We start from the raw sequence: 27,117 nt of genomic DNA, 5'->3' as shown, positions 1-27,117 counted from the left end.
ACTTCACCTGAGAGTCTGTTGGGGTCATCTGCTGTATCTGGGGCTCCCGGTTTGGCCTCTTATATAATAGAGTCCCGACGCTGATTGGGAGACCACTTCGCCAAGCACTCTGTCTGCCCGAAAAAGTGGGATCTCCCAGAGCTCAACCATTTTAATTCTACTTCCCATTCCTATTCCGACATGTCCATCCATGGCCTCCTCTACTGTCGTGATGAGGTCACACTCAGGTTGGAGGAGCAACACCTCATTCCATCTGGGTAGCCTCCAACCTGATGGCATGAAAATCACTTTCTTGAGCTGCCAGTAATGCCCCCCTCACCATTCATATTTCCCTCTCTCACCTTATCTCCCTGCCTGCGATTGCCTCCGTCTGGTGCTCCTCTCCTGTTCTTTCTCCCTTTGGCATTTTGTCCTCTCCTATCGGATTCCCCCTTCTCCAGCCCTGTATCTCTTTCACCAACCAACTTCCCAGCTCTTTACTTCACCCCTCTCCTCTCAGTTTTACTCATCGCCTTGGGTTTCTTTCTCCCCTCCCCCACCTTCTAGCTCTGACTCCTCATCACTTTCTCTCCAGTCCTGATGAAGAGTCTCAGCCCAAAGCGTTGACTGTACTCTTTGCTGAATGGCCTGCTGAGTTCCTCCAGCATTTTCTGTGTTTTGCATGGTCTGTGACCATGTTTGCTCTCGGCAAATTCTATAGAATTGTTTGCCGTTGCCATCTTCTGGACAGTATCTTTACAAAACAGGTGACACCAGCCATTATCAATGTTCTTCAGAGATTGTCTGCCTGGCGTCAGTGATAACATAAGCAGCAGCTAATACAACCATCCACCTCCTGTTCCAAGGGCTTCACGTGACCATGATCGGGGAACTAAGCAGGTGCTACACCTTGTCCAAGGGCAACCTGCAGGCAGGCAGAGGGAAGGAGTGCCTTACACCTCCTTTGGTAAAGACATATCTCCACCCTGACACCCAATTTCACACTGGGAAATTTGGCTCACAAGACACGTACCTTTCTATTGTGGAAGAAACCGAGGCACAGAGAAAATGTCCAAATGCCACTCAGATAGTATAAGTGTTCAGGATTGAATGTGGCTCTCTACAGCCATAAGGCCATCATGTCACTCTTTTCTGCAGTGCTCTCTTCTCGCTGCTGTCATCAGATAGAAGACAAAAGAGCCTCAGGACTTGCACAGAACAGTTACTATCCCTCAACCATCAGGCTTTTGAATAACAGGAGATGGCTATACTCACTTGTCCCATTATTGAGATGTTCCTACAACCAAAGATATCATTTTAAGGACTCATCACCTCACGTTCTCGTTATTTATTGCTGTTTATTTACATTTGCACACTTTGTTGTCTTCTGCACTCTGGTTGATCTTTCACTGACCCTATTATAATTACTATTCTATGGATTTGCGTTGTATGCTCACAAGAAAATGAACCTCAGGGTTGTATGTAGTGACCTATATGTACTGTGATAATTGAATTACTTTGAACTTAAAATGTGAAGTGTTTGCCCATTCCACAAGCCTGTGCATATCTCCAGAGTTTATAAAGACCTTCCTAATGTAGAGCTGTCATCTGCAGATCTCTACAAGTGCAAGTCATTAATATACTTCAGAAACAATCATAATATACTGAAGTAAAAATCATTCCAATGGAAACAACTGACATTCATTCACCTCAACCATGTCTCTTGTCCCAACTCAACTGTGTTACTGGGCTTTTATTCAGTGGGTTTCATGTTTTCTAATAAGCATAATTTGGGACACTTCCAAAGGTATTTGGCAAATATCCATAGCAACATCAACTGTACTATATTACCCCTCTGATCAAAACAAAACCCGGTTGTTAATCAGACGTTAGCTGGATTTCTGTTTTGACAGATGGAGATTTATGTTAATTTGCACAGCAATAAACAATGTCTTGAGTTTTGATATGTTTGAACAAGGATGTTCTCTGCAGACAGCTTTGTTTCAACCAATCTCAATGGATGCTATTGGGATCAACCAAGAAATTCACCTTTACATCAATGCCACTGATATTGAAGAGGTGAGATCTCATCTGGCTGCAGGAAACATCACGTACAGGTATTGCAAACATTTCATAAGCTAATAATGCAGGCGTCACGGATAAGAATCTGGTGCAACTCCCCTTATGTGAGCATTCTAGTGGGAGCTAGCAAGCAAGTGTGCTTTCCTCGCTCACCAACTATCAACACATGCATAGCTTTCAGCAGGGCTGATTGGGAAACCTGGGTGTTCTCCTCTCCCCAACTCAAAGTGGGATGAGTTCCCATTGTAGCACCCCTACTGACACTGCCCTTACTAACTAGTCAATGGGGGGAGCTTTAACAGCAATGCTGATCGCTGAAGCTTGATACTTTCCTCCTGCTTGTTTCCAAACTAATTTCATTTGACTAATTACTTACTGTCCAGCTAGTCCACTTGTCCACTGTGGGAGTTGCAGCAAGGCAAGGGTTAAAATGGGGTGCTGGAAGGACAGAGTGCAGACACAATACAGTCTCAAGCTGAACAAAACCTTTGAGAACCTTTGAGAACCTTTTCTGTCCAAGACTGGGAACCAGTCACCAAGCCAACCAAGACAAGATAAAGATGCAAACAAAGGATTCCATGGCAATTGGACAGTTATTTTATGAATGCTGACATACTAATTGCCTTTAACATGGAGAGTTAACTGGCTATCTACACCTGAAATATGTATTGTGCCATATTTATCATATGTAAGTATTGTGTGTAATATAATGTAGTAGTATGTGTTGGCATGCAGCCTAGTGGATAAGGCATCGGACTAGTGATCTGAAGGTCACTGGTTCGAGCCTCAGCTGAGGCAGCGTGTTGTGTCCTTGAGCAAGGCACTTAACCACACATTGCTCTGCAACAACACCGGTGCCAAGCTGTATGGGTCCTAGTGCCCTTCCCTTGGACAACATCGGTGGTGTGGAGAGGGGAGACTTGCAGCTTGGGCAACTGCCGGTCTCCCATACAACCCTGCCCAGGCCTGCACCCTGGAAACCAGGGCGCAAATCCATGGTCTCACGAGACTAATGGATGGCTATAAACGTAGTATTATATATAATATAATATAATATGACATATTAAGAATGAGTGTGCGGTGTTAGAGTGCAGTTAATCAGTGACGACACACAACCCTCAAATGTGTATCATTTTCAGTGTAATAATCGAGGATGTTGAACAGCTCATAAAAAGTCAAAAACCCTCAAGTCATCCCCGTGCCTTCAATTCTTACTATGAAAAGTATCATCCATTGCAAGAGGTAAGAACTTTTTTTTACATCTCTTATTTCAAACTGTTGAATAAGAAATTGGTTATGGGAGATGTGGACATAACAAGTATTAACTTTTATTTAAACCGTGGGGATTTAGAGCAGTTAATTTTCATTTCCTATTGGCCTGCATCCCAGGACGCGGGAGGAAATGGGAGGACCACATTTATTTATTTATTGAGATACAGAATGGAGTCAGCCCTTCCAGCCCTTCGAGCCTCACTGTCCAGCAGTCGTTGATTTAACCCTAGTCTAATCACAGGACAATTAACCTACCAACCGGTGAGCCATTGGACTGTGGGTGGAAAGCAGAGCACCCAGAGGAAGCCCACACAGTCTTGGTGAGAACTCCTCACAGACAGTGGCAGGAACTGAACTAGTACTGTAAGGCACTGTGCTAATTGCTACACTATTGTACATATTTGTGCCACCAAATCATTGGAATTAGGAATTTTGCATTGAAGTGTGAAATTAAAAAAATACCTCCGCCTTTTAGAAAGGAAGGGAGGGGGATAAAAGAAAGTAACTACAAACATAAACAAGAAGGGTCTTGGCCCCAAAACATCAGCTGCTTCTTCATTTCCATAGACGCTAACTGACCTGCTGAGTTCCTCCAGCATTTTTGTGTGTGTCACTCTGGATTTCTGCATCTTTCTCCGGGCTTGTGATTAATTACAAACATGTCATTGTAAGGGCAGTCACCAGGATATTACTGATATCCATCATCAGATCACACATACCACCAGGGATAAGCTGATCAAAGAATCAGCATAGGGCTGTGAAGGTAGGGTGATGTCTGAGGCCACCAGTTTAAAGAGTAGAGAATTGTCCACAGATAATCCATCTCTGTATACTTTAAGAAGGCACTTTATAAAAATGCAGAAAATTATAGGGAACCATAAGAGCTAAATTTATAATTGAGGAGGAGGAGGAGACAAGTTTAGAAATACTGATGACTGATTAGATGTAACAAATAGATTTTGTTTTGCAAGAGTAAGGAATCTCAACTTTTTAACCACAAGAATAAATGAAAAACATTTAAATTATGTTTTTAAATTTGTGCCAAATTAAGAACTGTTACAAATTCCCGTAACTGGATCACTTACCAGCAAAGATAGAGAGGTCCGTTGAAGTCTGATGATACTATATTTAAAAGTATTTATTGATAAAGGGGCACAAAAATAAGATTAATGCAAATATACAGATAATATACGTCATCAATACTAAATCTAAAGCGCAGGTATGATCATAACCAATAAAATGTAACTATCGTTGTCTAGGGGATAATGTATTGTCCGATGGAAATATAAAAGTCATTAGCTCATTCAGGCTGCAGCGTTTTGCGTTTAAGAGAGTGAGGCGTTTAAACTTGCCCAGGTCTTTTATGATGCCAATCCGTTGAGTCAGGGGAGCGGGTTTCCCCGCTGTTAGCTAAAAAGCCATTTTCCGTGGTTTCAGCCACGGAATTGAACGCACGTGGCTTGGTTTCCGATGACCATCTGCTGTTACGTGGTCGCTTAACGTTTCTTCTGGTGTGTCTGAGGGGTTGTTCCTACAGCCCCTCTTTTATTCTGACTCGCAGGGTCATAGATGTCAATCAGGTTGGGGGTGATGCAATCCCTCCCTCAACCAGCCCACTTTGCCCGAGGGCATTCACGTAGCAGAGCATCTCAATCCACAAATCTGTCTCCAAGAGACAATGGCCATGTCCCGTAGATTTACATCGCTATGGGGGGGGGGAGAAACGTGGCATCCTGCACATGTCCCCCTCATGTCTTGGGCCCCCTTTTGACTCAACCCAACAGTGAACTGGCGATTCTCACAAAGGAGGGGGCTACGGACGTAACAGAACCATAATAAGCTAGGTGGATAGGAACATGAATTTACAAAGTGCTCACAGCCTACACAACTAGGCAAAGATACAAATCCAGTGTATGAATCTGAGACAGGCCAGCAGTAAAAGACCAAGAAGCAGGAGTAAGGAATATTGTTGTTTGTGCATGCAGATCGTTAAAACCTGGGAAAACTATTAAAAACAAACTGAAAGTAAGGCTGAGAAAAATTTGGCCTACATCTCAGGAGGTTTGAATATAAAATGGAGGAGACGATACCTTGGCTACACATGCCTCTAAAAGGCAGTGGCCATCCTGAAGAACCCCCATCACCCAGGTCCTGGTAGCAATTTTCTCATTGCTACCATCAGGGAGGAGGTACAGAAGCCTGAAGGCACACACTCAATCATTCAAGAGCAGCTTTTTCCCCTCTGCCATTGATTTCTAAATGGACATTAAATCCATGAATACTACCTCACTACTTTTTATTTCAATTTTTGCTCTACTTATTTAGTTGAACTATTAAAATATATATTTATTGTAATTCCCAGTTTTTTTTCTCTATTATCATGTACTGCTGTCGCAAAGTCAACAAATTTCACAAGTTAAGCTGGTTATATTAAACCTGATTCTGATTTTTTTTTAATGCAAATGAGTTACTATGTCCAACTTTTGGTTCTGACATCCCCAATGCAGGGGAGTTGGGGGTTGCAATAATATAGAACAAACTCCCTATACAGTAATGGCAAGAAGGATTCAACTAAAATTATATTCCCTTGAACTTAGGAGGTCAAAAATTGAAGTAATAAACACAATTTCAAAATGATAAAAGACAGCTGAGAATTAACTTTTATGCAGTCAATTGCTACTGACTGTCCTCAGATCTACCAACTTTAGATGGCTTCAGAAACACATCATTGACCATAAACAGCTGAATCAGCCACAGAAATACTGTGCCAACAGAAAGATCAGAGGCTGGATGTACTACAGTAAGTGAGTCCTAACATCCTAAAGTTTCCCCACTACCTACAAGGCGCAAGTCGGGAATGTGATGGAATAGGCTCCACTGGCATGGATGAACGTAGCACCAAAAACTCTCCAAAAGGCCAATGCCATCCAGGACAAAGCAGCTAGTTTAATCAAAACCCCGTCAACCACTTTAAAATATTCAATCCTTTTACCAGTGGTAGGTAAAATGAATTGCAGTGACTTGCCCAGCTATTCCAACAGCACCGGCCAAAACCACAACCTCAAGAAGCAGCAAGCAGATAGAAAGGCCTCTACCTTCAGGCTGCCCTCCAAGTCAAATGTCATCGAATTATCTTCCAGATCCTCCATCATCACCGGGACAGAACCCTGGAACTCCTTCAGTAGCTCTGGGGAAATGCCTCCATCAGATGAACATCAGCAAAGGGAACTCCGCACTACTTTTTCAAAGGCAATTTCAGAGACATTGCACTTATCAGTAATGCCCAAACACAGAAAATGAATTTTTTTAAAAATCTCTCTATTTTTGACTTGTACAAATGCTCATATTGAAACAAATTAAAGAGCAGATGGAGGAAGGACATGGATGGGCAATCAGCCATTGATAGGAAAGTGCTTTCAGGTGAAACCATTTAGATGTTACTCTGTATACTGCAACATGACTTATGGACGCTCCCTATATATAAATGAGCTCCAAGAAAATTATTAACTTCAAAAGTCAGATAGACCAACATACTTTATTCCTACGAATGGCAGGACTAACTTCCCATCTAGGTCATTTTTCTTTCTTGTCAGTCTTATTGCTTTTGATGCCATTCATTCTAATACTGTTGTTAGGCACAGAATAATTTTGTCTATTTTCTGATTTATGAACAAATCGCCTAATTCAGATTAAACTATTTATGACAGGTGCATCAGAGCATACCATGAAACGTGCCATTTGCATTAACAACCAACACTAGCTGAGGGTGTGTTGGGAGCAGTCCACAAACGTCGCCGCACATTTTGGCACTGGAAAGCCTGCTCACAATGCTCAGCAGAACAACAGAACGCAACAAGCAACGAAACAACAGCAGCAAAACAAACTGTTTTCCTCATTCCATCCCAGCGCCACACACGGACAGTCCTCCAACCTCCAGTCTCCAGCCATCGGGCTTTGACTTACAGACTACGATCTTTGATATTAATGCCCCAATTAGACCCCCTGTCTAATGGACATTTGTAAAAAAAAAATCTGCTTGTCACTGGAAAACTGCCTATTAATTCTGTTCTTTAGTTTAGTAATTTAATCATAGCAGGTAGTCTAAGTTCAAGTTTAATTGTCATTCAACCACACATGAGTACCCATGAATGCAGCCAAACAAAACATCATTCCTCCCAGGCCAAGATGCAAAACACAGTACCAACAGTCACACTCAGCACAAGGTAGTGTCAACTATGCACAGGTAAATAAATAAACAAAATTAATGATTGTCAGTCATCGGACATGAAATATCTGCATGAGTAAATTCACTAAAGATAACTCCCAACAGAGGGAAAACAGTCAGAGTACAGGCTATGAAATTGAGCAGGCATCATCAGAAAAGTTATCATAAAATATTTAATAACAGTAAATAATCATATCCATTTATTATCTTGAAAAGTGAGAGTTTAACCACTTTATGTTTCATTCTTTATTAATAAGTTTGCATTCAACAGCTCTCTAGCAATTGCAGGTACATTAGGGATTAATGCATTTAATTAAACTGTACTGCTTTCAACATAACCACAGAAAGAAGTATATATTCATCCTGGTTAACGTCCTGTCCATAAAAATAGCATCAAATTAGTGGTGGAAATGCTGAAGGATAGTGGATTATCCTTCAGCCAGTGTTTGGATTATGCCATTGCTCCATTGTCTGATGGGAATGGACACTGCCACACTGACAGCTTTCTCATACAGACTGTCCCAGCGCTCTAAGTGCCTTCTGCCAGCGAACAGTCTGAACAGCAAAATCCGCCGGAGGCCTCATCTTGATAAATAGAGCATTTGGGCTCCAACCGATGCTGTAAATTAGTTTTAAATTTAACAGTTGGAAAGCAATTCAAAGGAAAAAGATGTATCTGCTGAGTGGAGCTAGTCTGAATATCTAATTTTCTTCAGAGAAGATTTGGCTGGATTCCCCAAAAGAAAATAAGAGTAGGTCATAACACCCCATGAGCCTGTTTGTTTCATTCACTAAAACCAAGGGTGATCCTGGACCTCGTCCACTTCCATGTGGAATACCACATCCTCTGACTCCCTTTTAGTTATTCCTTCTTAACACAGATCAAAAGTGTGGCTAGGCAAATGACAGTGCATACTATCAAACAAATAGGCTCCCTAAAAATACCTGTCCACTTAATAGAACTTAAGCAGTACTCATGGATTTATCTGTCTAAACCATGTCCCTGATACAGGCAGCTGTCCATATACAAATTTAACAGCTTTATAGCTTGATCAGCTCAAAAACCTTAATGGCTTTCACCTGACTATCAGAAAATTAAGTCCCAATCAAGCAGATTAATGCTGAACTCTATTTTGAATGGTATCTTTCAAGATAAACTTTCGTTTTAAAGCAATTTCCAGGTAGCCTTGATATTTCCTTTGTGAACTTATAGTCATCCTTTGCAGAAATTACTGGACACTTTTTCAAATTATCCAGAACAATCTTACATCTCCTGTGATTGCTAATTCTTCAAATATTTTCACCTTTAATCTGGGAACTAAATTATTCTTTTTTTGTTATGATGAGATGTATTCTGATTTTACCGATTCATACATGTACATTTTGTCTATTGAGGTTTCAATGTTCTTAATTGACTAGAATGTCTTTAAAAATGGATCTTTAAGGATAGAAAGGCACTCCTTCTCCAGTCCTTACTTAGACATCACTTGTTCAAGTTCATTGTCATTCAACTGTACACATGTACACAGCTAAACAAAACGATGTGTCTCAGGGACTAAGATGCAAAGATATATATCACATACAGGATGTAAAATTATATGAGCACAATAATATTAACAAACAAAAAAGTATTGTGGGTAGATGCACAAGTTGACAAACAGTGCACTTTTGACACATAGTTAAATATATAACAGTATAACGCAACTGGTGCTGTCACAAATAGTGTGTACTGGGTGGTGGCAGGCAGTGGCATATCTAAGGTATGGCAGGAATGGCACATGCCCTGGGCACCACTTGAAGGGGGCAGGGGAAACTGAGCAGTTTCTACTAAAGTCAGACAAGCCATCTTCGGATAGTGAGAAAAGAATTTTCTTCAGATGTATGATCTGTCTTTGATTATCATGGCTGAGAAGCACTAGGATGGCCTTATTTCAGAGCATTTTGTAGGACCATGAAACGTTTCTTCACGAAGAAGGAGGAAAGTGGAGCTGAAGGGCATAAGAGACGAAAGTTGGAGGCGGAGGAAACCAAGAAGTCAAGCAAGTTCTTCATGCCCTTCTTTGAAAAGCACAGAACAAGTAGTTTGACATGTTCCATGGAGTCGCCTGCACCTGCTGCAAGTCTGTTAGAATCCTAAGGTGAATCAAGTACAAATGCGTCACAAGCCGAGGAGGAAGTCAAGTCAGATAAATCCGAGTATGACAAGTATGAAGAGTGAGGCTGTCACAGAGAACGTGGACATGACAGGAGGGGAAGACGATGGTGGTGGTGGTAGTGGTGAAGTGGAGTTTATTGACAAGTTTGAACCTGACGACACTGAACCTAGTGAACTGGATGGTGTGAAAGAGGCTCAAACTGTCATACCAGAAGTGATTGAACAGTATGACACTGGACTTCTGAAGTTCGACAAGGATACTGGAAAAGCAATTCTGCCTGCCGCATTGAAAACAGAAATAACAAAGCTGGGTTTGAAGTATTTCCAGAACAGTGAGGGGCCTTTCCTACCAACAAATAACCGCTCAATGAACAAAACTTGGTTCATGAGGAAATTGTGAAATGGTCATGGTGAGGAAGTGACTCGCTCATGGCTGGTCTATTCCCCTTCTAAAAAATCTGTGTTTTGTATCTGTTGTCTTCTCTATTCCCGGTCAGACCATCAATCCTCATTGGAGCAGGAAAGTGGATTCAACCAGTGGAAAGCGCCTGAAAGGATTAGTGTTCATGAAAATGCCAAGAATCATCGGGAATGCTTCACACAGTGGAAAGAAATGGAAAGAAATTTAGCTGGAAACAGAGGAGTTATTGACGTAGTATTTCAGTCACAGATTGAGAAGGAAAAGCAGAAGTGGCGTGCTATCTTGACGAGAATCCTTCACTGCATAAAGTCCTTGCGACTCAGAATTTGGCTTTGCGAGGACACAGGGAGTCATTTCAGCTAGACAATGACTCCAATATGGGAAATTTCCTTGGCTTACTGAAACTACTGGCCATCTTCGACCCTGTCATGAAAGAAAACCTCACTCATTTGGAAAGTCATCCTGGATCCATGTCTTAACTTTCACTGAGTGTCCAGAATGAATTCATCTACATGATGGCATCCACTGTTCACCAGAGTTTACTGAGAAGCATTCGTAAAGCCAAGTACTATGGTCTCATGTTCGACTCGATTCCTGATCAGGCACACCATGAGCAGTTGTCAAAAGTAGTGAGATATGTGGAAGTTGACTTTGAGAGGAAATCAGTCCGTGTTGGAGAGTCCTGCCTTGGGGTTTTATCCAGATAAGCCAGAAGGATGCTGAGAGCTTGGTTGAAGACATCTTGAAACAGCTAGAGAAGGACAAAATGGAGCTACAAGATTATCGGTCACAGTGCTATGGCAAGGCTGCTGTGATGGCTGGATGCAGAAGTGGTGTTCATCAAAGAATAAGTGAGAAAAACAACCTAGTAGTGTTTGTGAATTGCGACAATCATTCACTCAACTTGGTGGGTGTACATGCAACCAAGCAGGATACAATGATGGTCACGTTATTTGGAACCATTGATTTTCTGATTTTGCTAAGATTTTGGAACAAAGTACTCATTCATATTGACCGTATTCAAAAGTGGCTGCAGGATCCTAGCATGAACTTCCACGATGCTGCCCTGGATTTGCAAGTCCTCCAAGATCATTTTTATTATGAAAGAGAAGTGTTGGTCAGTGAGTCACTTGAAGGAGGAGTCGGTCTCTGTCAAGAATGGAATATTGAAGTTGAAAGACGTCAGAGACGAACGAAACGAATGGCTGATGAGAACAAGAGATGCTGGGTTAACAGCAAAGGAGGAAATAGAGAGTCATGAAGGGAACATTTGACCGTCTTCACAGAGAAATGGATGAAAGGTTCGCTCGTTTGCACAACACTGAGGCCAAGTTTGGGTTCCTTCTCAACGTCAAGGGACTGTGTCACGGTGCCGACAGTAACGACCTAAAGAAGAAGTGTGAAAATTTGGGCGAATTGTACAGCTCTGATGTTGATGGACAGCAGCTATATGAAGAAATTTTGGGTTGCAGAATGTTGCTATCAAGGCCAGTCAACATGAAAATATCAAGACCTGAAGAGCTTCTTGAATTTATTGTTCAGTATGGACATGAGAGCATCTTCCCCAATCTTCACATAGCTATTCAGACAATGCTAACCATCAGTTTCCACCGCCAGCTGTGAGAGATCATTCAGGAAGTTAAAACTCATACTTTCATATTTGAGAGCCTCCGTGGGTCAAGGCAGACTCTGTGATCTTGCTCTGCTGAGTGTAGAAAGACTTTGATCATATCATAGACCAATTTGCATCAGTGAAAGCAAGGAAGGTGCAGTTATAATTTTCATGTAGTGCCATAATTTGTTAATTAAAAGATTAACAAGCTTGACTGGTATTTTTGAGATGATATTATAGTAAAGTTATCCAAAAGATAGGTGTCAGATGTTTGGACAGGGGCGAAATTTCAGCCTTGCTATAGGCGCTATTTTCCGTAGATACGCCCCTGGTGGCAGGGTGTTGGGAAGTCTCACAGCCTGGGGGAAGCAGCTGTTGCCCAGCCTAACAGTCCTTGCTCTTAGTAAACACAAAGTACACTGCAGATGCTGTGGTCAAATCAACACGAACAAACAAGCTGGATGAACTCAGCAGGTCGGGCAGCATCTGCTGAAATGAAGAGTCAACATTTCGGGCCGAGACCCTTCATCAGGACTGAAGAAGGAGGAGACAGGGGCCCTATAAAGAAGGTGCCAGGTGAAAAACCAATCAGAGAAAAGACCAAGGGGTGGGAGAGGGGAAGCAGGGAGGGGATAGGCTGGAAAGGTGAAGAAGGAATGTAAGGGGAAAGTACTATGGGTAATAGAAGAAGACAGAATCATGAGAGAGGTGATAGGCAGCTGGAAGAGGAGACAGAGTGAAAGTGAGATGGGGAAGGGAGAGGGAGGGAATTACCAGAAGTTGGAGAATTCGATGTTCAGACCAAGGGGCTGGAGACTACCCAGACGGTGTATAAGGTGTTTGTGGTGAACTACATATACCTGTCTGGACACGCCCCCTGCTGACTGCTCCTGTGGCTCCTCCCACAGACCCCTGTATAAAGGCGATTGAGGCCTGAGCCCGGCCTCTCAGTCTCCAGGATGTAGTATGGTGGTCAACCACTGCTTGTTCCTTCTTCCAGTCAATAAAAGCCGATATCTTGCCTTACGTCTCAGAGTGGGTTACTGACGGTGCATCAGTGTTGCTCCTCCAACCTGAGTTTGGCCTCACCACGGTGATGCATGAGGAAGCCATGTATGGACATATCTGAATGGGAATGTGAAGCAGAGTTGAAGTGGGTGGCAACCGGGAGATCCTGTCTGTTGTTGTGGACAGAGCAGAGGTGCTTGACGAAGTGGTCCCCCAATCTGTCAGGTCTTGCCGATGTAGAGGAGGCCGCACCGGGAGCACCGGATGCAATAGATTACCCCACCAGACTCACAAGTGAAGTGTTGCCTCACCTGGAAGGACTGTTTGGGGCCCTGAATGGTGGTAAGAGAGGAGGTTTAGGGACAGGTGTAGCACTTGCGCTTACAGGTATATGTACCAGGTGGGAGATCTGTGGGGAGGGAAGTGTGAACCAGGCAATCGCGGAAGGAACGATCCCTGTGAAAAGCAGAGAGGGGTAGAGAGGGAAAGATGTGCTTAGTGGTGGGGTCCTGTTGAAGGTGGCGGAAGTTGCAGAGGATAATATGCTGGATCCGGAGGCTGGTGGGGTAGTAGGTGAGGACAAAGGGAACACGGTCCCTGTTGTGGTGACGGGAGGATGGGGTGAGGGCCGAAGTGTGGGAAATGGAGGAGATACGGGTGAGGACATCATTGATGATGGCGGAAGGGAAACCATGATTCTTAAAGAAAGAGGACATTTGAGATGTCCTGCAACGGAAAGCCTCATCCTGGGAGCAGATACAGCAGAGAGAGAAGAACTGGGAATAGGGAATAGCATTTTTACATTTGGCAGGGTGGGAAGAGGTATAATCAAGGTAGTTATGGGAGTCAGTGGGTTTATAGATGATGTCAGTGGACAGTCTATCTCCAGAGATGGAGACCGAGAGATCGAGAAAGGGGAGAGAAGTGTCCGAGATGGACCAAGTGAATTTGAGGGCTGGATGAAAGTTAGAGGCAAAGTCGATGAAATTGACAACCTCAGCATGGGTGCAGGAAGCAGCACCAATGTAGTCGTCAATGTAGCAAAGGAAAAGTTGGGGAGCAGTACCAGTATAGATTTGGAGCATAGACTGTTCCACATAACCCACGAAGAGGCAGGCATAGCTAGGGCCCATGCGAATACCCATAGCTACACCCTTGGTCTGAAAAAAGTGGGAAGAGCCAAAAGAGAAGTTATTAAGTGTGAGTAACACACATAAAATGCTGGTGGAACACAGCAGGCCAGGCATCATCTATAGGGAGAAGCACTGTCGACGTTTCGGGCCGAGACTCTTCGTCAGGACTAACTGAAAGGAACGATAGTAAGAGATTTGAAAGTAGGAGGGAGAGGGGAAAATGCGAAATGATAGAAGACCGGAGGGGGTGGGGTGAAGCTGAAAGCCAGTCAGGTGATTGGCAAAAGGGATACAGAGCTGGAGAAGGGAAAGGATCATGGGACGGGAGGCCTAGGGAGAAAGAAAGGGGGAGGGGAGCACCAGAGAGAGATGGAGAACAGGTAGAGTGATGGGCAGAGAGAGAGAGAGAGAGAGAGAAAAATGAGGGGGGAGAAAACTAAATATATCAGGGATGGGGTAAGAAGAGGAGGAGGGGCATTCATGGAAGTTAGAGAAGTCAATGTTCATGCCATCAGGTTGGAGGCTACCCAGCCGGTATATAAGGTGTTGTTCCTCCAACCTGAGTGTGGCTTCATCTTGACAGTAGAGGAGGCCATGGATAGACATATCAGAATGGGAATGGGATGTGGAATTAAAATTTGTGACCACTAGGAGATCCTGCTTTCTCTGGCGGACCGAGCGTAGGTGTTCAGCGAAACGGTCTCCCAGTCTGCGTTGGGTCTCACCAATATATAAAAAGCCACACTGGGGGCATTGGACACAGTATACCACACCAGCCGACTCACAGGTAAAGTGTCGCCTCACCTGGGAGGAACTGTCTGGGGCCCTGAATGGTGGTGAGGGAGGAAGTGTAAGGGCAGGTGTAGCACTTGTTGCGCTTACAAGGATAAGTGCCAGGAGGGAGATCGGTGGGAAGGGATGGGGGGGACGACTAGACAAGGGAGTCACGTAGGGAGTGATCCCTGCGGAAAGCAGAAAGGTGGGGGAGGGAAAGATGTGTTTGGTAGTGGGATCCCGTTGGAGGTGGCGGAAGTTACGGAGAATTATACGTTGGACCCAGAGGCTGGTGGGGTGGTAGGTGAGGTCAAGGGGAACCCTATCCCACGTGGGGTGGTGGGCGGATGGGGTGAGGGCAGATGCATTTGAGAACAGAGTTGATGGTGTGAGTATGAGTTCCGCCAACCGAAGGAGTGTGGTGGCGTTGAGGAACTGGTGAGATCTATTGTCAATAAAGTAGCGGAGGGCTTTGAGGCCTTCTTGATGGGGAATTGAAGTGTATAAGGATTGGACATCCATGGTGAAAATGAAGCGGTCGGGACTGAGGAACTGGAAGTTTTTGAAGAGGTGGAGGGCATGGGATGTATCCTGGATGTAGGTAGGGAGGGACTGAACTATGGGTGACAAAATGGAGCCCAGGTAGGCAGATACAAGTTCGGTGGTACAGGAGCAGGCCGAAACTATGGGCCTACCAGGACAGTCAAGCTTGTGGATCTTGGGGAGGAGGTAAAACCGAGCAGTGTGGGGTGTGGGAATTTTGAGTTTTTTGGCTGAGGATGGAAGGTCTCCGGAGTTGATAAGGGCAGTGATGATATGGGAGACAATGGTTTGATGTTTTTTGGTGGGGTCCTGTGGCAGGGGTAAGTACGAGGAGGTGTCGGAGAGCTGCCGTTTGGCCTCACTGAGGTAGAGGTCCGTCCGCCAGACTACCACGGCACCACTGCGGCACCTACTACCTGGCAGTAAGAGATCAAAAGAGTTTGTGAGGTGAATGGGCCAGGTCCTCGTCACTGCCGAGGGCTAACAGGTTCTTTTCTGCGCTTCCCTCAATGCTTGATTGTCTCTCGCTTATGTTTGATCACCACTTTTCTCTAGTCAAGGAAATGTTCAAGTCCTTGACTGAGACTTCAGCCCACAACCTGCTGGCTCCAACAAAATACCACAACTGAAACAACTGGACATTATTAGCAACTTTAGAACAAGTAATTTATTCAATGACCATCAGATCCAAACATAATAATGACTGACTTATCAGTGGAAATGAAGAAGGCTGCGGACACATACAAAACACAAAGGGCACTCCTGGATGCAATCATTTTACTGTACAGTAATCCAAACTGATCACTTATGAAAAATGTTGTAATGTGAATTTTATTACTTGATTATTTACAGATCTATTTATGGATGTCACAAATTGTAAGAGCATATCCACCCCTCATTCAAAGAATTCTTATTGGGCCATCGGCTGAGAAACGACTGATCTATGTCTTAAAGGTAAAATTGCATTTCATTGTGGATATAGTCCTTTTTCAAGAATTTCTATATCTTCACGCCATGCACCATATTTCTCCAGATTTATAAAGGTGTTAACGCGTCAAAAGGCGCCTTTTGGATTGACTGCGGTATCCATGCCCGGGAATGGATATCACCCGCTTTCTGTCAGTGGTTTGCGCAATATGTAAGTAAGTTAAAAAGATGGACGGAATGCACACATTTAACTGTTGTACTCTCCTACATTCCACCCAAATATATGACATGCATTCCTCTGAGACTGTCCCCGAGTGCCCAGGGTATTGTTGCAGGTGATGCAAGAGCAAATATCAGAAACAAAAACTTTAAAAGGCATTAGTGCTTAATTTTTCTTTGAACAATTTGACTATTACAGAAAAATACTGAAAAGGCAGTAAAAAGTTTTGACTGCCATGAGAAATCCAATTGCACAATTAAGAACTGGCTCAATCTCCTATTAGTGCAAGAATCTGCTGGAGTTGAGGGTGTTGCGTAGGGAATTGGTGCAGAAGAGCAGCTGAGGTCAGCCATGGTTGTACTGGACAGTAGGGCAGACTGGAGGAGCTCACCGGCCTACTCGTCGAGAGTTCAAGCAAAGTCATGATGGGCAGAGCAGTCCTGGCAGTGAATGCAGCAGAAAGCAAGTTGGCATGAGTTGACCAACCTTACATTCTGCAGAAATGATAGACTAACTGGCACTGACTATTATTAGTTAAACACACTACACTTCCTTTGCATCTCACATATCCTCTAACATCAGCACTAATTGCATAAGTCCCTTTTAGGTTTCGTCATTTTGCAGAAATAGGACTTTTCATGACACACAACGATGACTCTTGGAGTAAACCTGCAGGTGGTAACACTCCCTTGTACTTATCACGTCTATGTTGAAGGCCATGGGCTTGAGTGGTGCTTTTTGAAGAAAGTTTTACAAACTTCTTCAATACATTATGTGATGAGTACCCATAGGGTGTGGCCAGTGGTGTGGTGGCATTGGCAGCCAACTTTGAGGCCAGTGGTCCTGGGTTCGAATCTGGCTGGCTGTTTGCACGCTTTCCAGTTGTACTGGGTTGAACATCAAGCTAGCAACTTGGCCTCGTAAAAAAAGACAAAAAACGTTAAAGAAATAGCGAGGTTGATGAGGAAAGGAATACCACACACAGAATGTACTTTTGGTGGAGGAATTGATGGTGCAACGCCCCCGATTCACCTCTTTACCGCTATGCTGTAGGTTTTTCATTTAGCAGCTCTGTAAGAGCCGCTGTTCTGCTTTCAGCCTGTTTGGGTTATTGTTGAAGATAAGGGATAATGGGAATGTGTACCATCCTTAGAGGAAGAGTTTCTTGGTGAGTCTATCAAAGGTAGTCAGTTAGATATTTTTGTCAGAAATATTCATTGCTGCCACTTGTGGAATACGAATACCTCTTGTATCACATATCAACCTGTACTTCTATATTGTCCAAATGTAATTGCATGAAGATATGGATCATACTTTGACAGTTATCTATCCTTAGTTTTGTTGATGTAGCTCTAAATAGTATCCTTGAATCTGTCATATTTCAGCTTATAGATACACAGGACGTTGTGATCAATGGCATTCTAAAATCATATGAGATATACATCCTCCCTGTATGGAACGTTGATGGCTACGATTACACGTGGACAACGGTAATACTTATAAGTTTAATTTACTCATGGATAAAATATAACTTCCACTTCAGACAATTTTATGATTTGTTGATAGTGCAAGCTGATCCACAGCCCAAGAGGTGATGCTGTGCAGGTATTGTTACAATTGATCTGTGCTTCAATTCCATTTCAAATTATGAAAATGTACCAATTTCAGTAGAATCGCTAGAATACTTAAAAACAAGATACAAAAAAACTCTGTACTTTACCTACGGTGTGCTAGCTTTGATTCAGGGGTATTGTGTTTCTGAGTCAAAAACTAGTAAAATATACCAAATCTAGTATCTCCAAGAGATGTATCTATGTATCAGCTGTGGTAGAATTTTGCTACTTTCAAAAGATGCTTCCTAAGCCCCTAAATGCCTCCTCAAAATCATCTTTTAAAAGAGAAATTTAAAAATCCATAAGGGGGCTCCTTCCACCTTCCTGTTGAAGGGTCTCAGCTGAAAATATCAATTCTTTATTTCTCTCTATAGATGCTGCCTGACCTACTGAGTTCCTTCAGCATTTTGTGAGTGTTTCTCTGGATTTCCAACATCTGCAGAATCTCGTGTTCAAAACAAAATCCCACAACTTAGAATTTTTCATTTTGATACTTAATTATATCATAAGCATTAAATACTTAAGCCAAAATGTTCGAACTTGAATATTTCAGGATCGTTTCTGGAGGAAGAACCGCTCCAAGAATAATGTGAAGGGATGTATAGGTACTGACCTAAACCGCAACTGGGACGCAAACTGGGGTGGTGAGTTGTCTAAACATTTCAAAGCACAAAGCTTAAACCATGTTTATTCCAGCTTTCCCTTTGAACAGTCTCCATACTGATAACAATTATTGTTCAATTTCATGACTACCTTAATAGCTTCAAGGAACCTCTATGCCAGAAGATTTGTAACTTTCAGCATTGTAAGCAGTCTATTTGCTGGAGGCATTCATCATCAATAGCAAGTGAAGCTCTTCACTTAAAGCACACCACAGAAGTGGATTTCATGAATGAACAGGAAAAAATGACAAATCAAAGAAACCTCAATTCATTACATTGGAGATTGACCTTACCATTTGAATAGATAGCTGTCCTTCTCTGCATGAAAAGCAATTCACTAATTTGCAAAACACCCAAAAATATCCATCACAGGCAAAGCCCTTCTCACCATTGAGCAGATCTACTCCACAGAGAGCACTGCCACAAATACAAATACTTTATTGTCACCAAACCATTGATACTAGAGCATACAATCATCACAGTGATATTTGTTTCTGCGCTTCGCGCTCCCTGAAGTACAAATCAAAATATAATAAAAATTTAAATTATAAATCATAATTAGAAAATAGAAAAGGGAAAGTAAGGTAGTGCAAGTCAGGTCCGGATATTTGGAAGGTACGGCCCAGATCCGGGTCAGGATCCGTTCAGCAGTCTTATCACAGTTGGAGAGAAGCTGTTCCCAAATCTGGCCGTTCATATCTTCAAGCTCTTGAACCTTCTCCCAGAGGGAAGTGGGACAAAAAGTGTGTTGGCTGGGTGGGACTTATCCTTGATTATCCTGGCAGCACTGCTCCGACAGCGTGCGGTGTAAAGTGAGTCCGAGGATGGAAGGTTGGTCTGTGTGATGTGCTGGGCTAGGTTCACAATCTTCTGCAGCTTCTTCCGGTCTTGGACAGGACAACTTCCATACCAGGTTGTGATGCACCCTGGAAGAATGCTTTCTACGCTGCACCTATAAAAATTAGTGAGGGGTTTAGGGGACAGGCCAAATTTCTTCAGCTTTCTCAGGAAGTAAAGGCACTGGTGGGCCTTCATGGCAGTGGACTCTGCTTGGTTAGACCAAGTCAGCTCATTTGTGATATTCACCCTGAGGAACTTAAAGCTTTTGACCTGTTCCAGCTGCGCACCACCGATGTAGATGGGATTGTGCAGTCCGCTACTCCTTCTGAAGTCAATAACCAATACCTTCATCTTGCTGACGTTGAGGGATAGGTTATTGTCTTCGCACCATGCCACCAGGTTCTTAATTTCCTCACTGTACTCAGACTCATCATTACCCAAGATACGGCCTACAATTGTGGTGTCATCAGCAAACTTATATATTGAGTTCGATGGAAACTTGGCTACACAATCATGGGTGTACAGTGAGTACAGCAGGGGGCTGAGTACACAGTCTTGTGGGGCACCGGTGCTCAGAGTGATTGTAGAGGAGAGCTTGTCCCCTATTTTTACAGCCTGGGTCCTGTCTGTGAGGAAGTTGAAGATCCAGCTGCAGATCTGAGTGCTAAGACCCAGGTTCTGGAGCTTAGGAATCAGTTTAGAAGACAGCACCGTCCATCATCAAGGACCCCCACTATCCAAGCCATGCTCTCTTCTTGCTGCTGCAATCGCAAAGGAGATACAAAGACTTATTCTAGCTGGAGGTCTGTGATTACTGGTGCTCTGTACTGAGGCCTCTGCTGTTTATAATGTATATAAATGACCTGGATGAGAATGTACTGTAGGTGGGTGGATTAGTAAATTCAGAGATGATACAAAGATTGGTGGTGGTGTGGATAGCACAGAGGACTGGCAAAGAACACTACAGGTTATGGATCAGTTCAGATATGGGTGGAGAAATGGCAGACAGCATTTAACCTGTATGAAATGTGGTGCTTTGGTAGGTCAAATGCAAAGAGACACCGTTAGGGCAAAATCCTTAACAGTGTTGATGAGCAGAGGGGTCTTGGGGTCTAAGTTCACAGCTCCCTGAAAGTGGGTGAAAGGGTGGTTAAGAAGGCACATGACATGCTTGCCTTTATTCGTAGAGGCATTAAGTTCAAAGTCAGCAAGTTAGATTGCAGCTTGGGTGAAAAATCAAAGAAAAACGTACCTGCTGACAAAAGCCACAAGACCATTGCTGCTGCAAAAATATTGATGTAACTTTTTTTTACCAGTGTTTCCTCAGCAAAATATTATTCTGCAAACTGGTGACACAAGCTACAAAACTGAATTCACATGAACTTGTATTTATACAGTACATTTTATCTGAAGGTTTAAACCCAATAAAGCAACTCTGAAACGCAGTCAATGCTGCTTTGTAGGAGGTTCAAAAACTAGATCTGTAGCACACTGAGAAGTTCGTATTTGCAAGGTCCTTTTATCTAAAACACCACTAAATATAATAAAACTTGCACCAGTAAATACAGTTTTCATGACAACAAATAATTTCACACCAGGTTATCCTATTGAAACAGAGCTATGATAAAAGTGATAAATATGTACTTCTAATTTACAATAATACAACCAGGCAGGGTCTGTGTAACTCCTCTGAGGAAAGAATGCTTAAATAAATTCAGCTTCACCGTGACAATTATTTGCTACCCTCCATGTTTGTTGGGAAGATGGGCTATCAGATTTCAGCTGACTTTGGTTATTCTCCCTTTACAGGACAGGGTTCATCAAAAAACCCATGCAGTGAAATATACAGTGGGCAATACCCAGAGTCAGAACCAGAGGTGAAAGCTGTAGCTGCCTTCATTAGACAGAGATCTGATCACATCAAGAGCTATATCTCAATACATTCGTACTCTCAAATGATTTTGTTTCCATATTCCTATAAAAGGTCCAGATCAAAGGATCATACTGAATTGGTAAGGAATTTCTCAAATCTTGTAAGAATACATAAAGACCCATTGTTTCTGCTTGTTCCTGCCCCACCAAACTTGTATCTGCATACCTGGACTCTGTTTTATACCCCAAGTCAGTCCCTTCCTTCCTACATTCACGACACTTCACATGCTCCTGACTTTTCAATGACTTTAAGCTCCCTGGCCAAGAGCATCTCATTTTCAACACAGACGTCCAGTCCCTGTACACCTCCATCCCTCATTAGAAGGGTCTTAAAGCCCTCCACTTCTTTCCCAATACCAGACCCAACCTGTTCCCCTCCACCACCACTTTCCTCCATCAGGCGGAACTGGTCCTCACTCTCAATAATTTCTCATTTGGCTCCTCCAAACCAAAGGTGTAACCATGGGCACTTGCACGGGTCTCAATTATGCCTGCCTTTTTGTGGGCTACATGGAATAGTCTATGTTCCAAGCCTTCATTATCGCTCCCCAACTCTTCCTACATTCATTCAATGACTCCATTAGTGCTGCTTCCTGCACCTATGCTGAACTAGTCAACTTCATCAGCCTTGCCTTCAACTTCCAACCTGGCCTCAAATTTATTTGGTCCATTTCCGAAACTTCCCTCCACTTTCTCGATCTCTCTGTCTATCTCTGGAGAGAGTTTATCCACTGATACCTTTTATACACCTACTGATCTCACAGCTACTTGCACTATACCTCTTCCCACCATGCCACTTATAAAAACACCATCCCTTTCTCTAAGCAAACACAAGAAAATCTGCAGATGCTGGAAATTCAAACAACAACACACACAAAATACTGGTGGAACACAGCAGGCCAGGCAGCATCTATAAGGAAAAGCGCTGTTGACGTTTTGGGCTGAGACCCTTCGTCAGGACTTTCTCTAAGTTCGTCTGATTCCACCACATCTGCTCCCAGGATGAGGCTTTTCATTCCAGAACTACTGAAGTGTCCTCCTTCTTCAAAGAAAGGGGCTTCCCTTCTTCCATGATCAATGCTGCCCTCAACCGCATCTCTTCCATTTCACGCACGTCTTCCCTTAGCCCATCCTCCTGCCTCCGAACCAAGGATAGGGTTCCTCTTAACCTCACCTACCACCCCACTAACTTTCGTGACCAGCACATAATTCTCTGTAACTTCTTTCATCTCCCTACATGACTCCCTTGTCCACTTGTCCCTCCCTACTGATCTCCCCCCTGGTATTTACCCTTGGAAGCAGAACAAGTTCCTACACCACCTCCCTCACTACCACTCATAGCTCCAAACAGTCCTTCCAGGTGAGGCAATATTTCACCTGCGAGTCTGTTGAGGTCATCTACTGTATCTAGCGAGGCTTCCTGTATATCAGTGAGACCCCACGTAGACTGAGGGGACACTTCACTAAGCACCTACCAGAAAAAGCACATCTCCCAGTAGCCACCCATTTCAATTCTATTTCCCATTCCGGCATGTCAGTCCATGGCCTCCTCTACTACCACGATGAGGCCACACTCAGGTTGGAGGAGCAACACCTTGTATTCCGTCCGGGATAGCCTCCAACCTGATGGCAAGAACATCGATTCCCTGAGCTTGAGGTAATTGCCCCCCTCTCCTTCACCATTCCCCATTCCTGGTTTCCTCTCACCTTACCTACCCATCACCTCCCTCTGGAGCTCCTCCTCCTTCCCTTTCTTCCATGGTCTCTGTTCTCCCATCAGATTCTCCTTCCCCAGCCCAGTATCTCTTTAACCAATCGACTTCCCAACTCTTTACTTCACCCTTCCCAGTTTCACCTGTCACCTACCACCTTCTGCTTCTTCCTTCCCTCCCTCCAGATGCCTCCTGTCCCTTTCCAGTCCTGATGAAGGGTCTCAGCCCAAAACGCCAACTGTTACTTCAACGGTTTTTAATTCGGAGCAGGAAGGCTGTGAGTGAACTGCTGATTTTTCAAAGCGAAGGGAGTTTTTTACTACTCGGGTTGAAGAGAGGTGAGACTGTGCAGGCACGTGACGTTAGCCAGTAGAGCGTGAAACGTTTGAAAAGAGGACCACCATATCCAGCGGGCAGCATCGGAGCGGGCGGCGGAGTGAGAGGCAGCAGAGTGGTAGGGCTTTGGCTCAACGGGCTTAGGCGGTAACAGGACAAGGTGAGGTAGGAAGTATGTGTGTGAGGCCAGTTTACTGCGCTCAGTGTCAGATGTGGGGGGGGGGGGGGGGGGTCCTGGAGTCTCCCAGCCTCCCGGATGGCCGTATCTTCACCCAGTGTGTCAAGTTGCAGCTCCTAAGGGACCGCGTTAGGGAACTGGAGATGCAGCTCAATGACCTTTGCCGAGTCAGGGAGAGTGAGGAGGTGATAGAAGGGAGTTACAGGCAGGTGGTCACACCGGGGCCACGGGAGACAGACAAGTGGGTCACAGTCAGGAGAGGGAAGGGGAAGAGTCAGGTACTAGAGAGTACCCTTGTGGCTATACCCCTTGACAATAAGTACTCCTGTTTGAGTACTGTTGGGGGGTGACAACCTACCTGGTGGAAGCAACAGTGGCCGTGCCTCTGGCACAGAGTATGGCCCTGTGGCTCAGAAGGGTAGGGAAGGGAAGAGGAAGGCAGTAGTGATAGGGGGCTCTTTAGGTAGGGAGTCAGACAGGCGATTCTGTGTACACAGGAAAGAAACTCAGATGGTAGTTTGTCTCCCAGGTGCCAGGGTCCGGGATGTTTCAGATCACGTCCAAGATATCCTGCAGCGGGAGGGAGGACAGCCAGAGGTTGTGGTGCATATTGGTTCCAATGACATAGGTAGGAAAAGGGAAGAGGTCCTGAAAACAGACTACAGGGAGTTAGGAAGGAAGTTGAGAAGCAGGACCGCAAAGGTAGTAATCTCAGGATTACTGCCTGTGCCACACAACAGTGAGAATAGGAATAGAATGATGTGGAGGATAAATGCATGGCTGAGGGATTGGAGCAGGGGGCAGGGATTCAGATTTCTGGATCATTGGGACCTCTTTTGGGGTAGGTGTGACATGTACAAAAAGGACAGGTTGCATTTGAATCCTGGGAGACCAATATCCTGGTGGGGAGATTTGCTAAGGCTATTGGGGAAGAGTTTAAACTAGAATTGTTGGGGGGTGGGAACCGAACTGAAGAGACTGGGGAAGAGGCGGTTAGCTCACAAATAGAGAAAGCTTGTAGACAGTGCAAGAAGGAGGATAGGCAGGTGATAGAGAAGGGACGCGATCAGACTGAAGGCTTGAGATGTGTCTATCTTAATGCGAGGAGTGTTGTGAACAAAGCAGATGAGCTTAGAGCATGGATCAGTACTTGGAGCTATGATGTTGTGGCCATTACAGAAACTTGGATGGCTCAGGGACAGGATTGGTTACTTCAAGTGCCAGGTTTTAGATGTTTCAGAAAGGACAGGGAGGGAGGCAAAAGAGGTGGGGGCGTGGCACTGTTGATCAGAGACAGTGTCACGGCTGCAGAAAAGGTGGATGCCATGGAAGGATTGTATACGGAGTCTCTGTGGGTGCAGGTTAGGAACAGGAATGGGTCAATAACTTTACTGGCCGTTCTTTATAGGTCGCCCAATAGTAACAGGGATATCGAGGAGCAGATAGGGAAACAGATCCTGGAAAGGTGTAATCATAACAGAGTTGTCGTGATGGGAGATTTTAATTTCCCAAATATCGATTGGCATCTCCCTAGAGCAAGAGGTTTAAATGGGGTGAAGCTTGTTAGGTGAGTTCAGGAAGGTTTCTTGACACAATATGTAGATAAGCCTACAAGAGGAGAGGCTGTACTTGATTTGGTATCAGGAAATGAACCTGGTCAGGTGTCAGATCTCACAGTGGGAGAGCATTTTAGAGATAGTGCTCATAATTCTATCTTCCTTTCAATAGCATTGGAGAGAGATATGAACAGACAAGCTAGAAAAGCATTTAATTGGAGTAAGGGGAATTATGAGGCTATCAGGCAGGAAATTAGAGGCGTAAATTGGAAACAAGATGTTCTCAGGGAAAAGTACGAAAGAAATGTGGCAAATGTTCAGGGGATATTTGTGTAGAGTTCTGTATAGGTACGTTCCAATGAGACAGGGAAGTTATGGTAGGGCACAGGAACCGTGGTGTACAAAGGCTGTAATAAATCTAGTCAAGAAGAAAAGCTTACAAAAGGTTCAGAGAGCTGGGTAATGTTAGAGATCTAGAAGATTATAAGGCTAGCAGGAAGGAGCTTAAGAAGGAAATTAGGAGAGCAAGAAGGGGCCATGAGAAGGCCTTGGTGGGCAGAATTAAGGAAAACCCCAAGGCATTCTACAAGTATGTGAAGAGAAAGAGGATAAGACGTGAAAGAATAGGACCTATCAAGTGTGACAGTGGGAAAGTGTGTATGGAACCAGAGGAAATAACAGAGGTACTTAATGAATACTTTACTTCAGTATTCACTATGGAAAAGGATCTTGGTGATTGTAGTGATGACTTGCAGCAGACTGAAAAGCTTGAGCATGTAGATATTAAGAAAGAGGATGCGCTGGAGCTTTTGCGAAGCATCAAGTTGGATAAGTCATTGGGACCGGATGAGATGTACCCCAGGCTACTGTGGGAAGCGAGGGAGGAGATTGCTGAGCCTCTGTGGCAAGGATCTTTGCATCATCAATGGTGATGGGAGAGGTTCCGGAGAATTGGAGGGTACGGATGTTGTTCTTCTATTCAAGAAAGGGAGTGGAGATAGCCCAGGAAATTATAGACCAGTGAGTCTTACCTTAGTGATTGGTAAATTGATGGAGAAAATCCTGAGAGGCAGGAATTATGAACATTTGGAGAGGCATAATATGATTAGGAGTAGTCAGCATGGCTTTGTCAAGGACAAGTTGTGCCTTACGAACCTGATTGGATTTTTTGAGGATGTGACTAAACACATTGAAGAAGGTAGAGCAGTAGATGTAGTGTATATGGATTTCAGCAAGACATTTGATAAGGTACCCCACGCAAGGCTTATTGAGAAAGTAAGGAGACATGGGATCCAAGGGGACATCACTTTGTGGATCCAGAACTGGCTTGCCCACAGAAGGCAAAGAATGGTTGTAAATGGGTCATATTCTGCATGGAGGTCGGTGACCAGTGGTGTGCCTCAGGGATCTGTTCTGGGATCCTTACTCTTTGTGATTTTTATAAAGGACCTGGATGAGGAAGTGGAGGGATGGGGGATGGGTTAGTAAATTTGCCGACGACACAAAGGTTGGGAGTGTTACAGATAGTGTGGAGGGCTGTCAGAGGTTACAGTGGGACATTGATAGGATGTAAAACTGGGCTGAGAAGTGGCAGATGGAGTTCAACCCAGATAAGTGTGAAGTGGTTCATTTTGGTAGGTCAAATATGATGGCAGAATATAATATTCTCTTGGCAGTGTGGAGGAACAGAGGGATCTTGGGGTCCAAGTCCATAGGACCCTCAAAGCAGCTGCGCAGATTGACTGTGGTTAAGAAAGCGTATGGTGTATTGACCTTCATCAATTGTGGAATTGAATTTAGGAGCCGAGAGGTAATGTCGCAGCTAAGCAGGACCCTGGTCAGACCCCACTTGGAGTACTGTGCTCAGTTCTGGTCACCTCACTACAGGAGGTATGTGGAAGCCATAGAAAGGGTTCAGAAAAGATTTACAAGGATGT

General features: G+C 44.0%; 1 protein-coding gene across 1 annotated transcript in view; it reads left to right on the top strand.

Annotated features, from left to right (window-relative positions):
• Positions 1-27,117, top strand: part of LOC132392323 (carboxypeptidase B2-like) — a 46,921-nt gene that overhangs the window by 14,398 nt on the left and 5,406 nt on the right. The window contains exons 3-9 of the mRNA XM_059966143.1: positions 1,972-2,096; positions 3,201-3,303; positions 16,057-16,158; positions 16,238-16,342; positions 17,737-17,841; positions 18,518-18,608; positions 21,276-21,478. Coding sequence (XP_059822126.1) covers positions 1,972-2,096; positions 3,201-3,303; positions 16,057-16,158; positions 16,238-16,342; positions 17,737-17,841; positions 18,518-18,608; positions 21,276-21,478 — 834 coding nt within the window. The remainder of the gene's footprint in view (positions 1-1,971; positions 2,097-3,200; positions 3,304-16,056; positions 16,159-16,237; positions 16,343-17,736; positions 17,842-18,517; positions 18,609-21,275; positions 21,479-27,117) is intronic.

This window comes from Hypanus sabinus, chromosome 4, assembly GCF_030144855.1.
Source record: "Hypanus sabinus isolate sHypSab1 chromosome 4, sHypSab1.hap1, whole genome shotgun sequence".
Classification (NCBI taxonomy): domain Eukaryota; kingdom Metazoa; phylum Chordata; class Chondrichthyes; order Myliobatiformes; family Dasyatidae; genus Hypanus; species Hypanus sabinus.
This window is presented reverse-complemented; position numbering and strand designations above follow the sequence as displayed.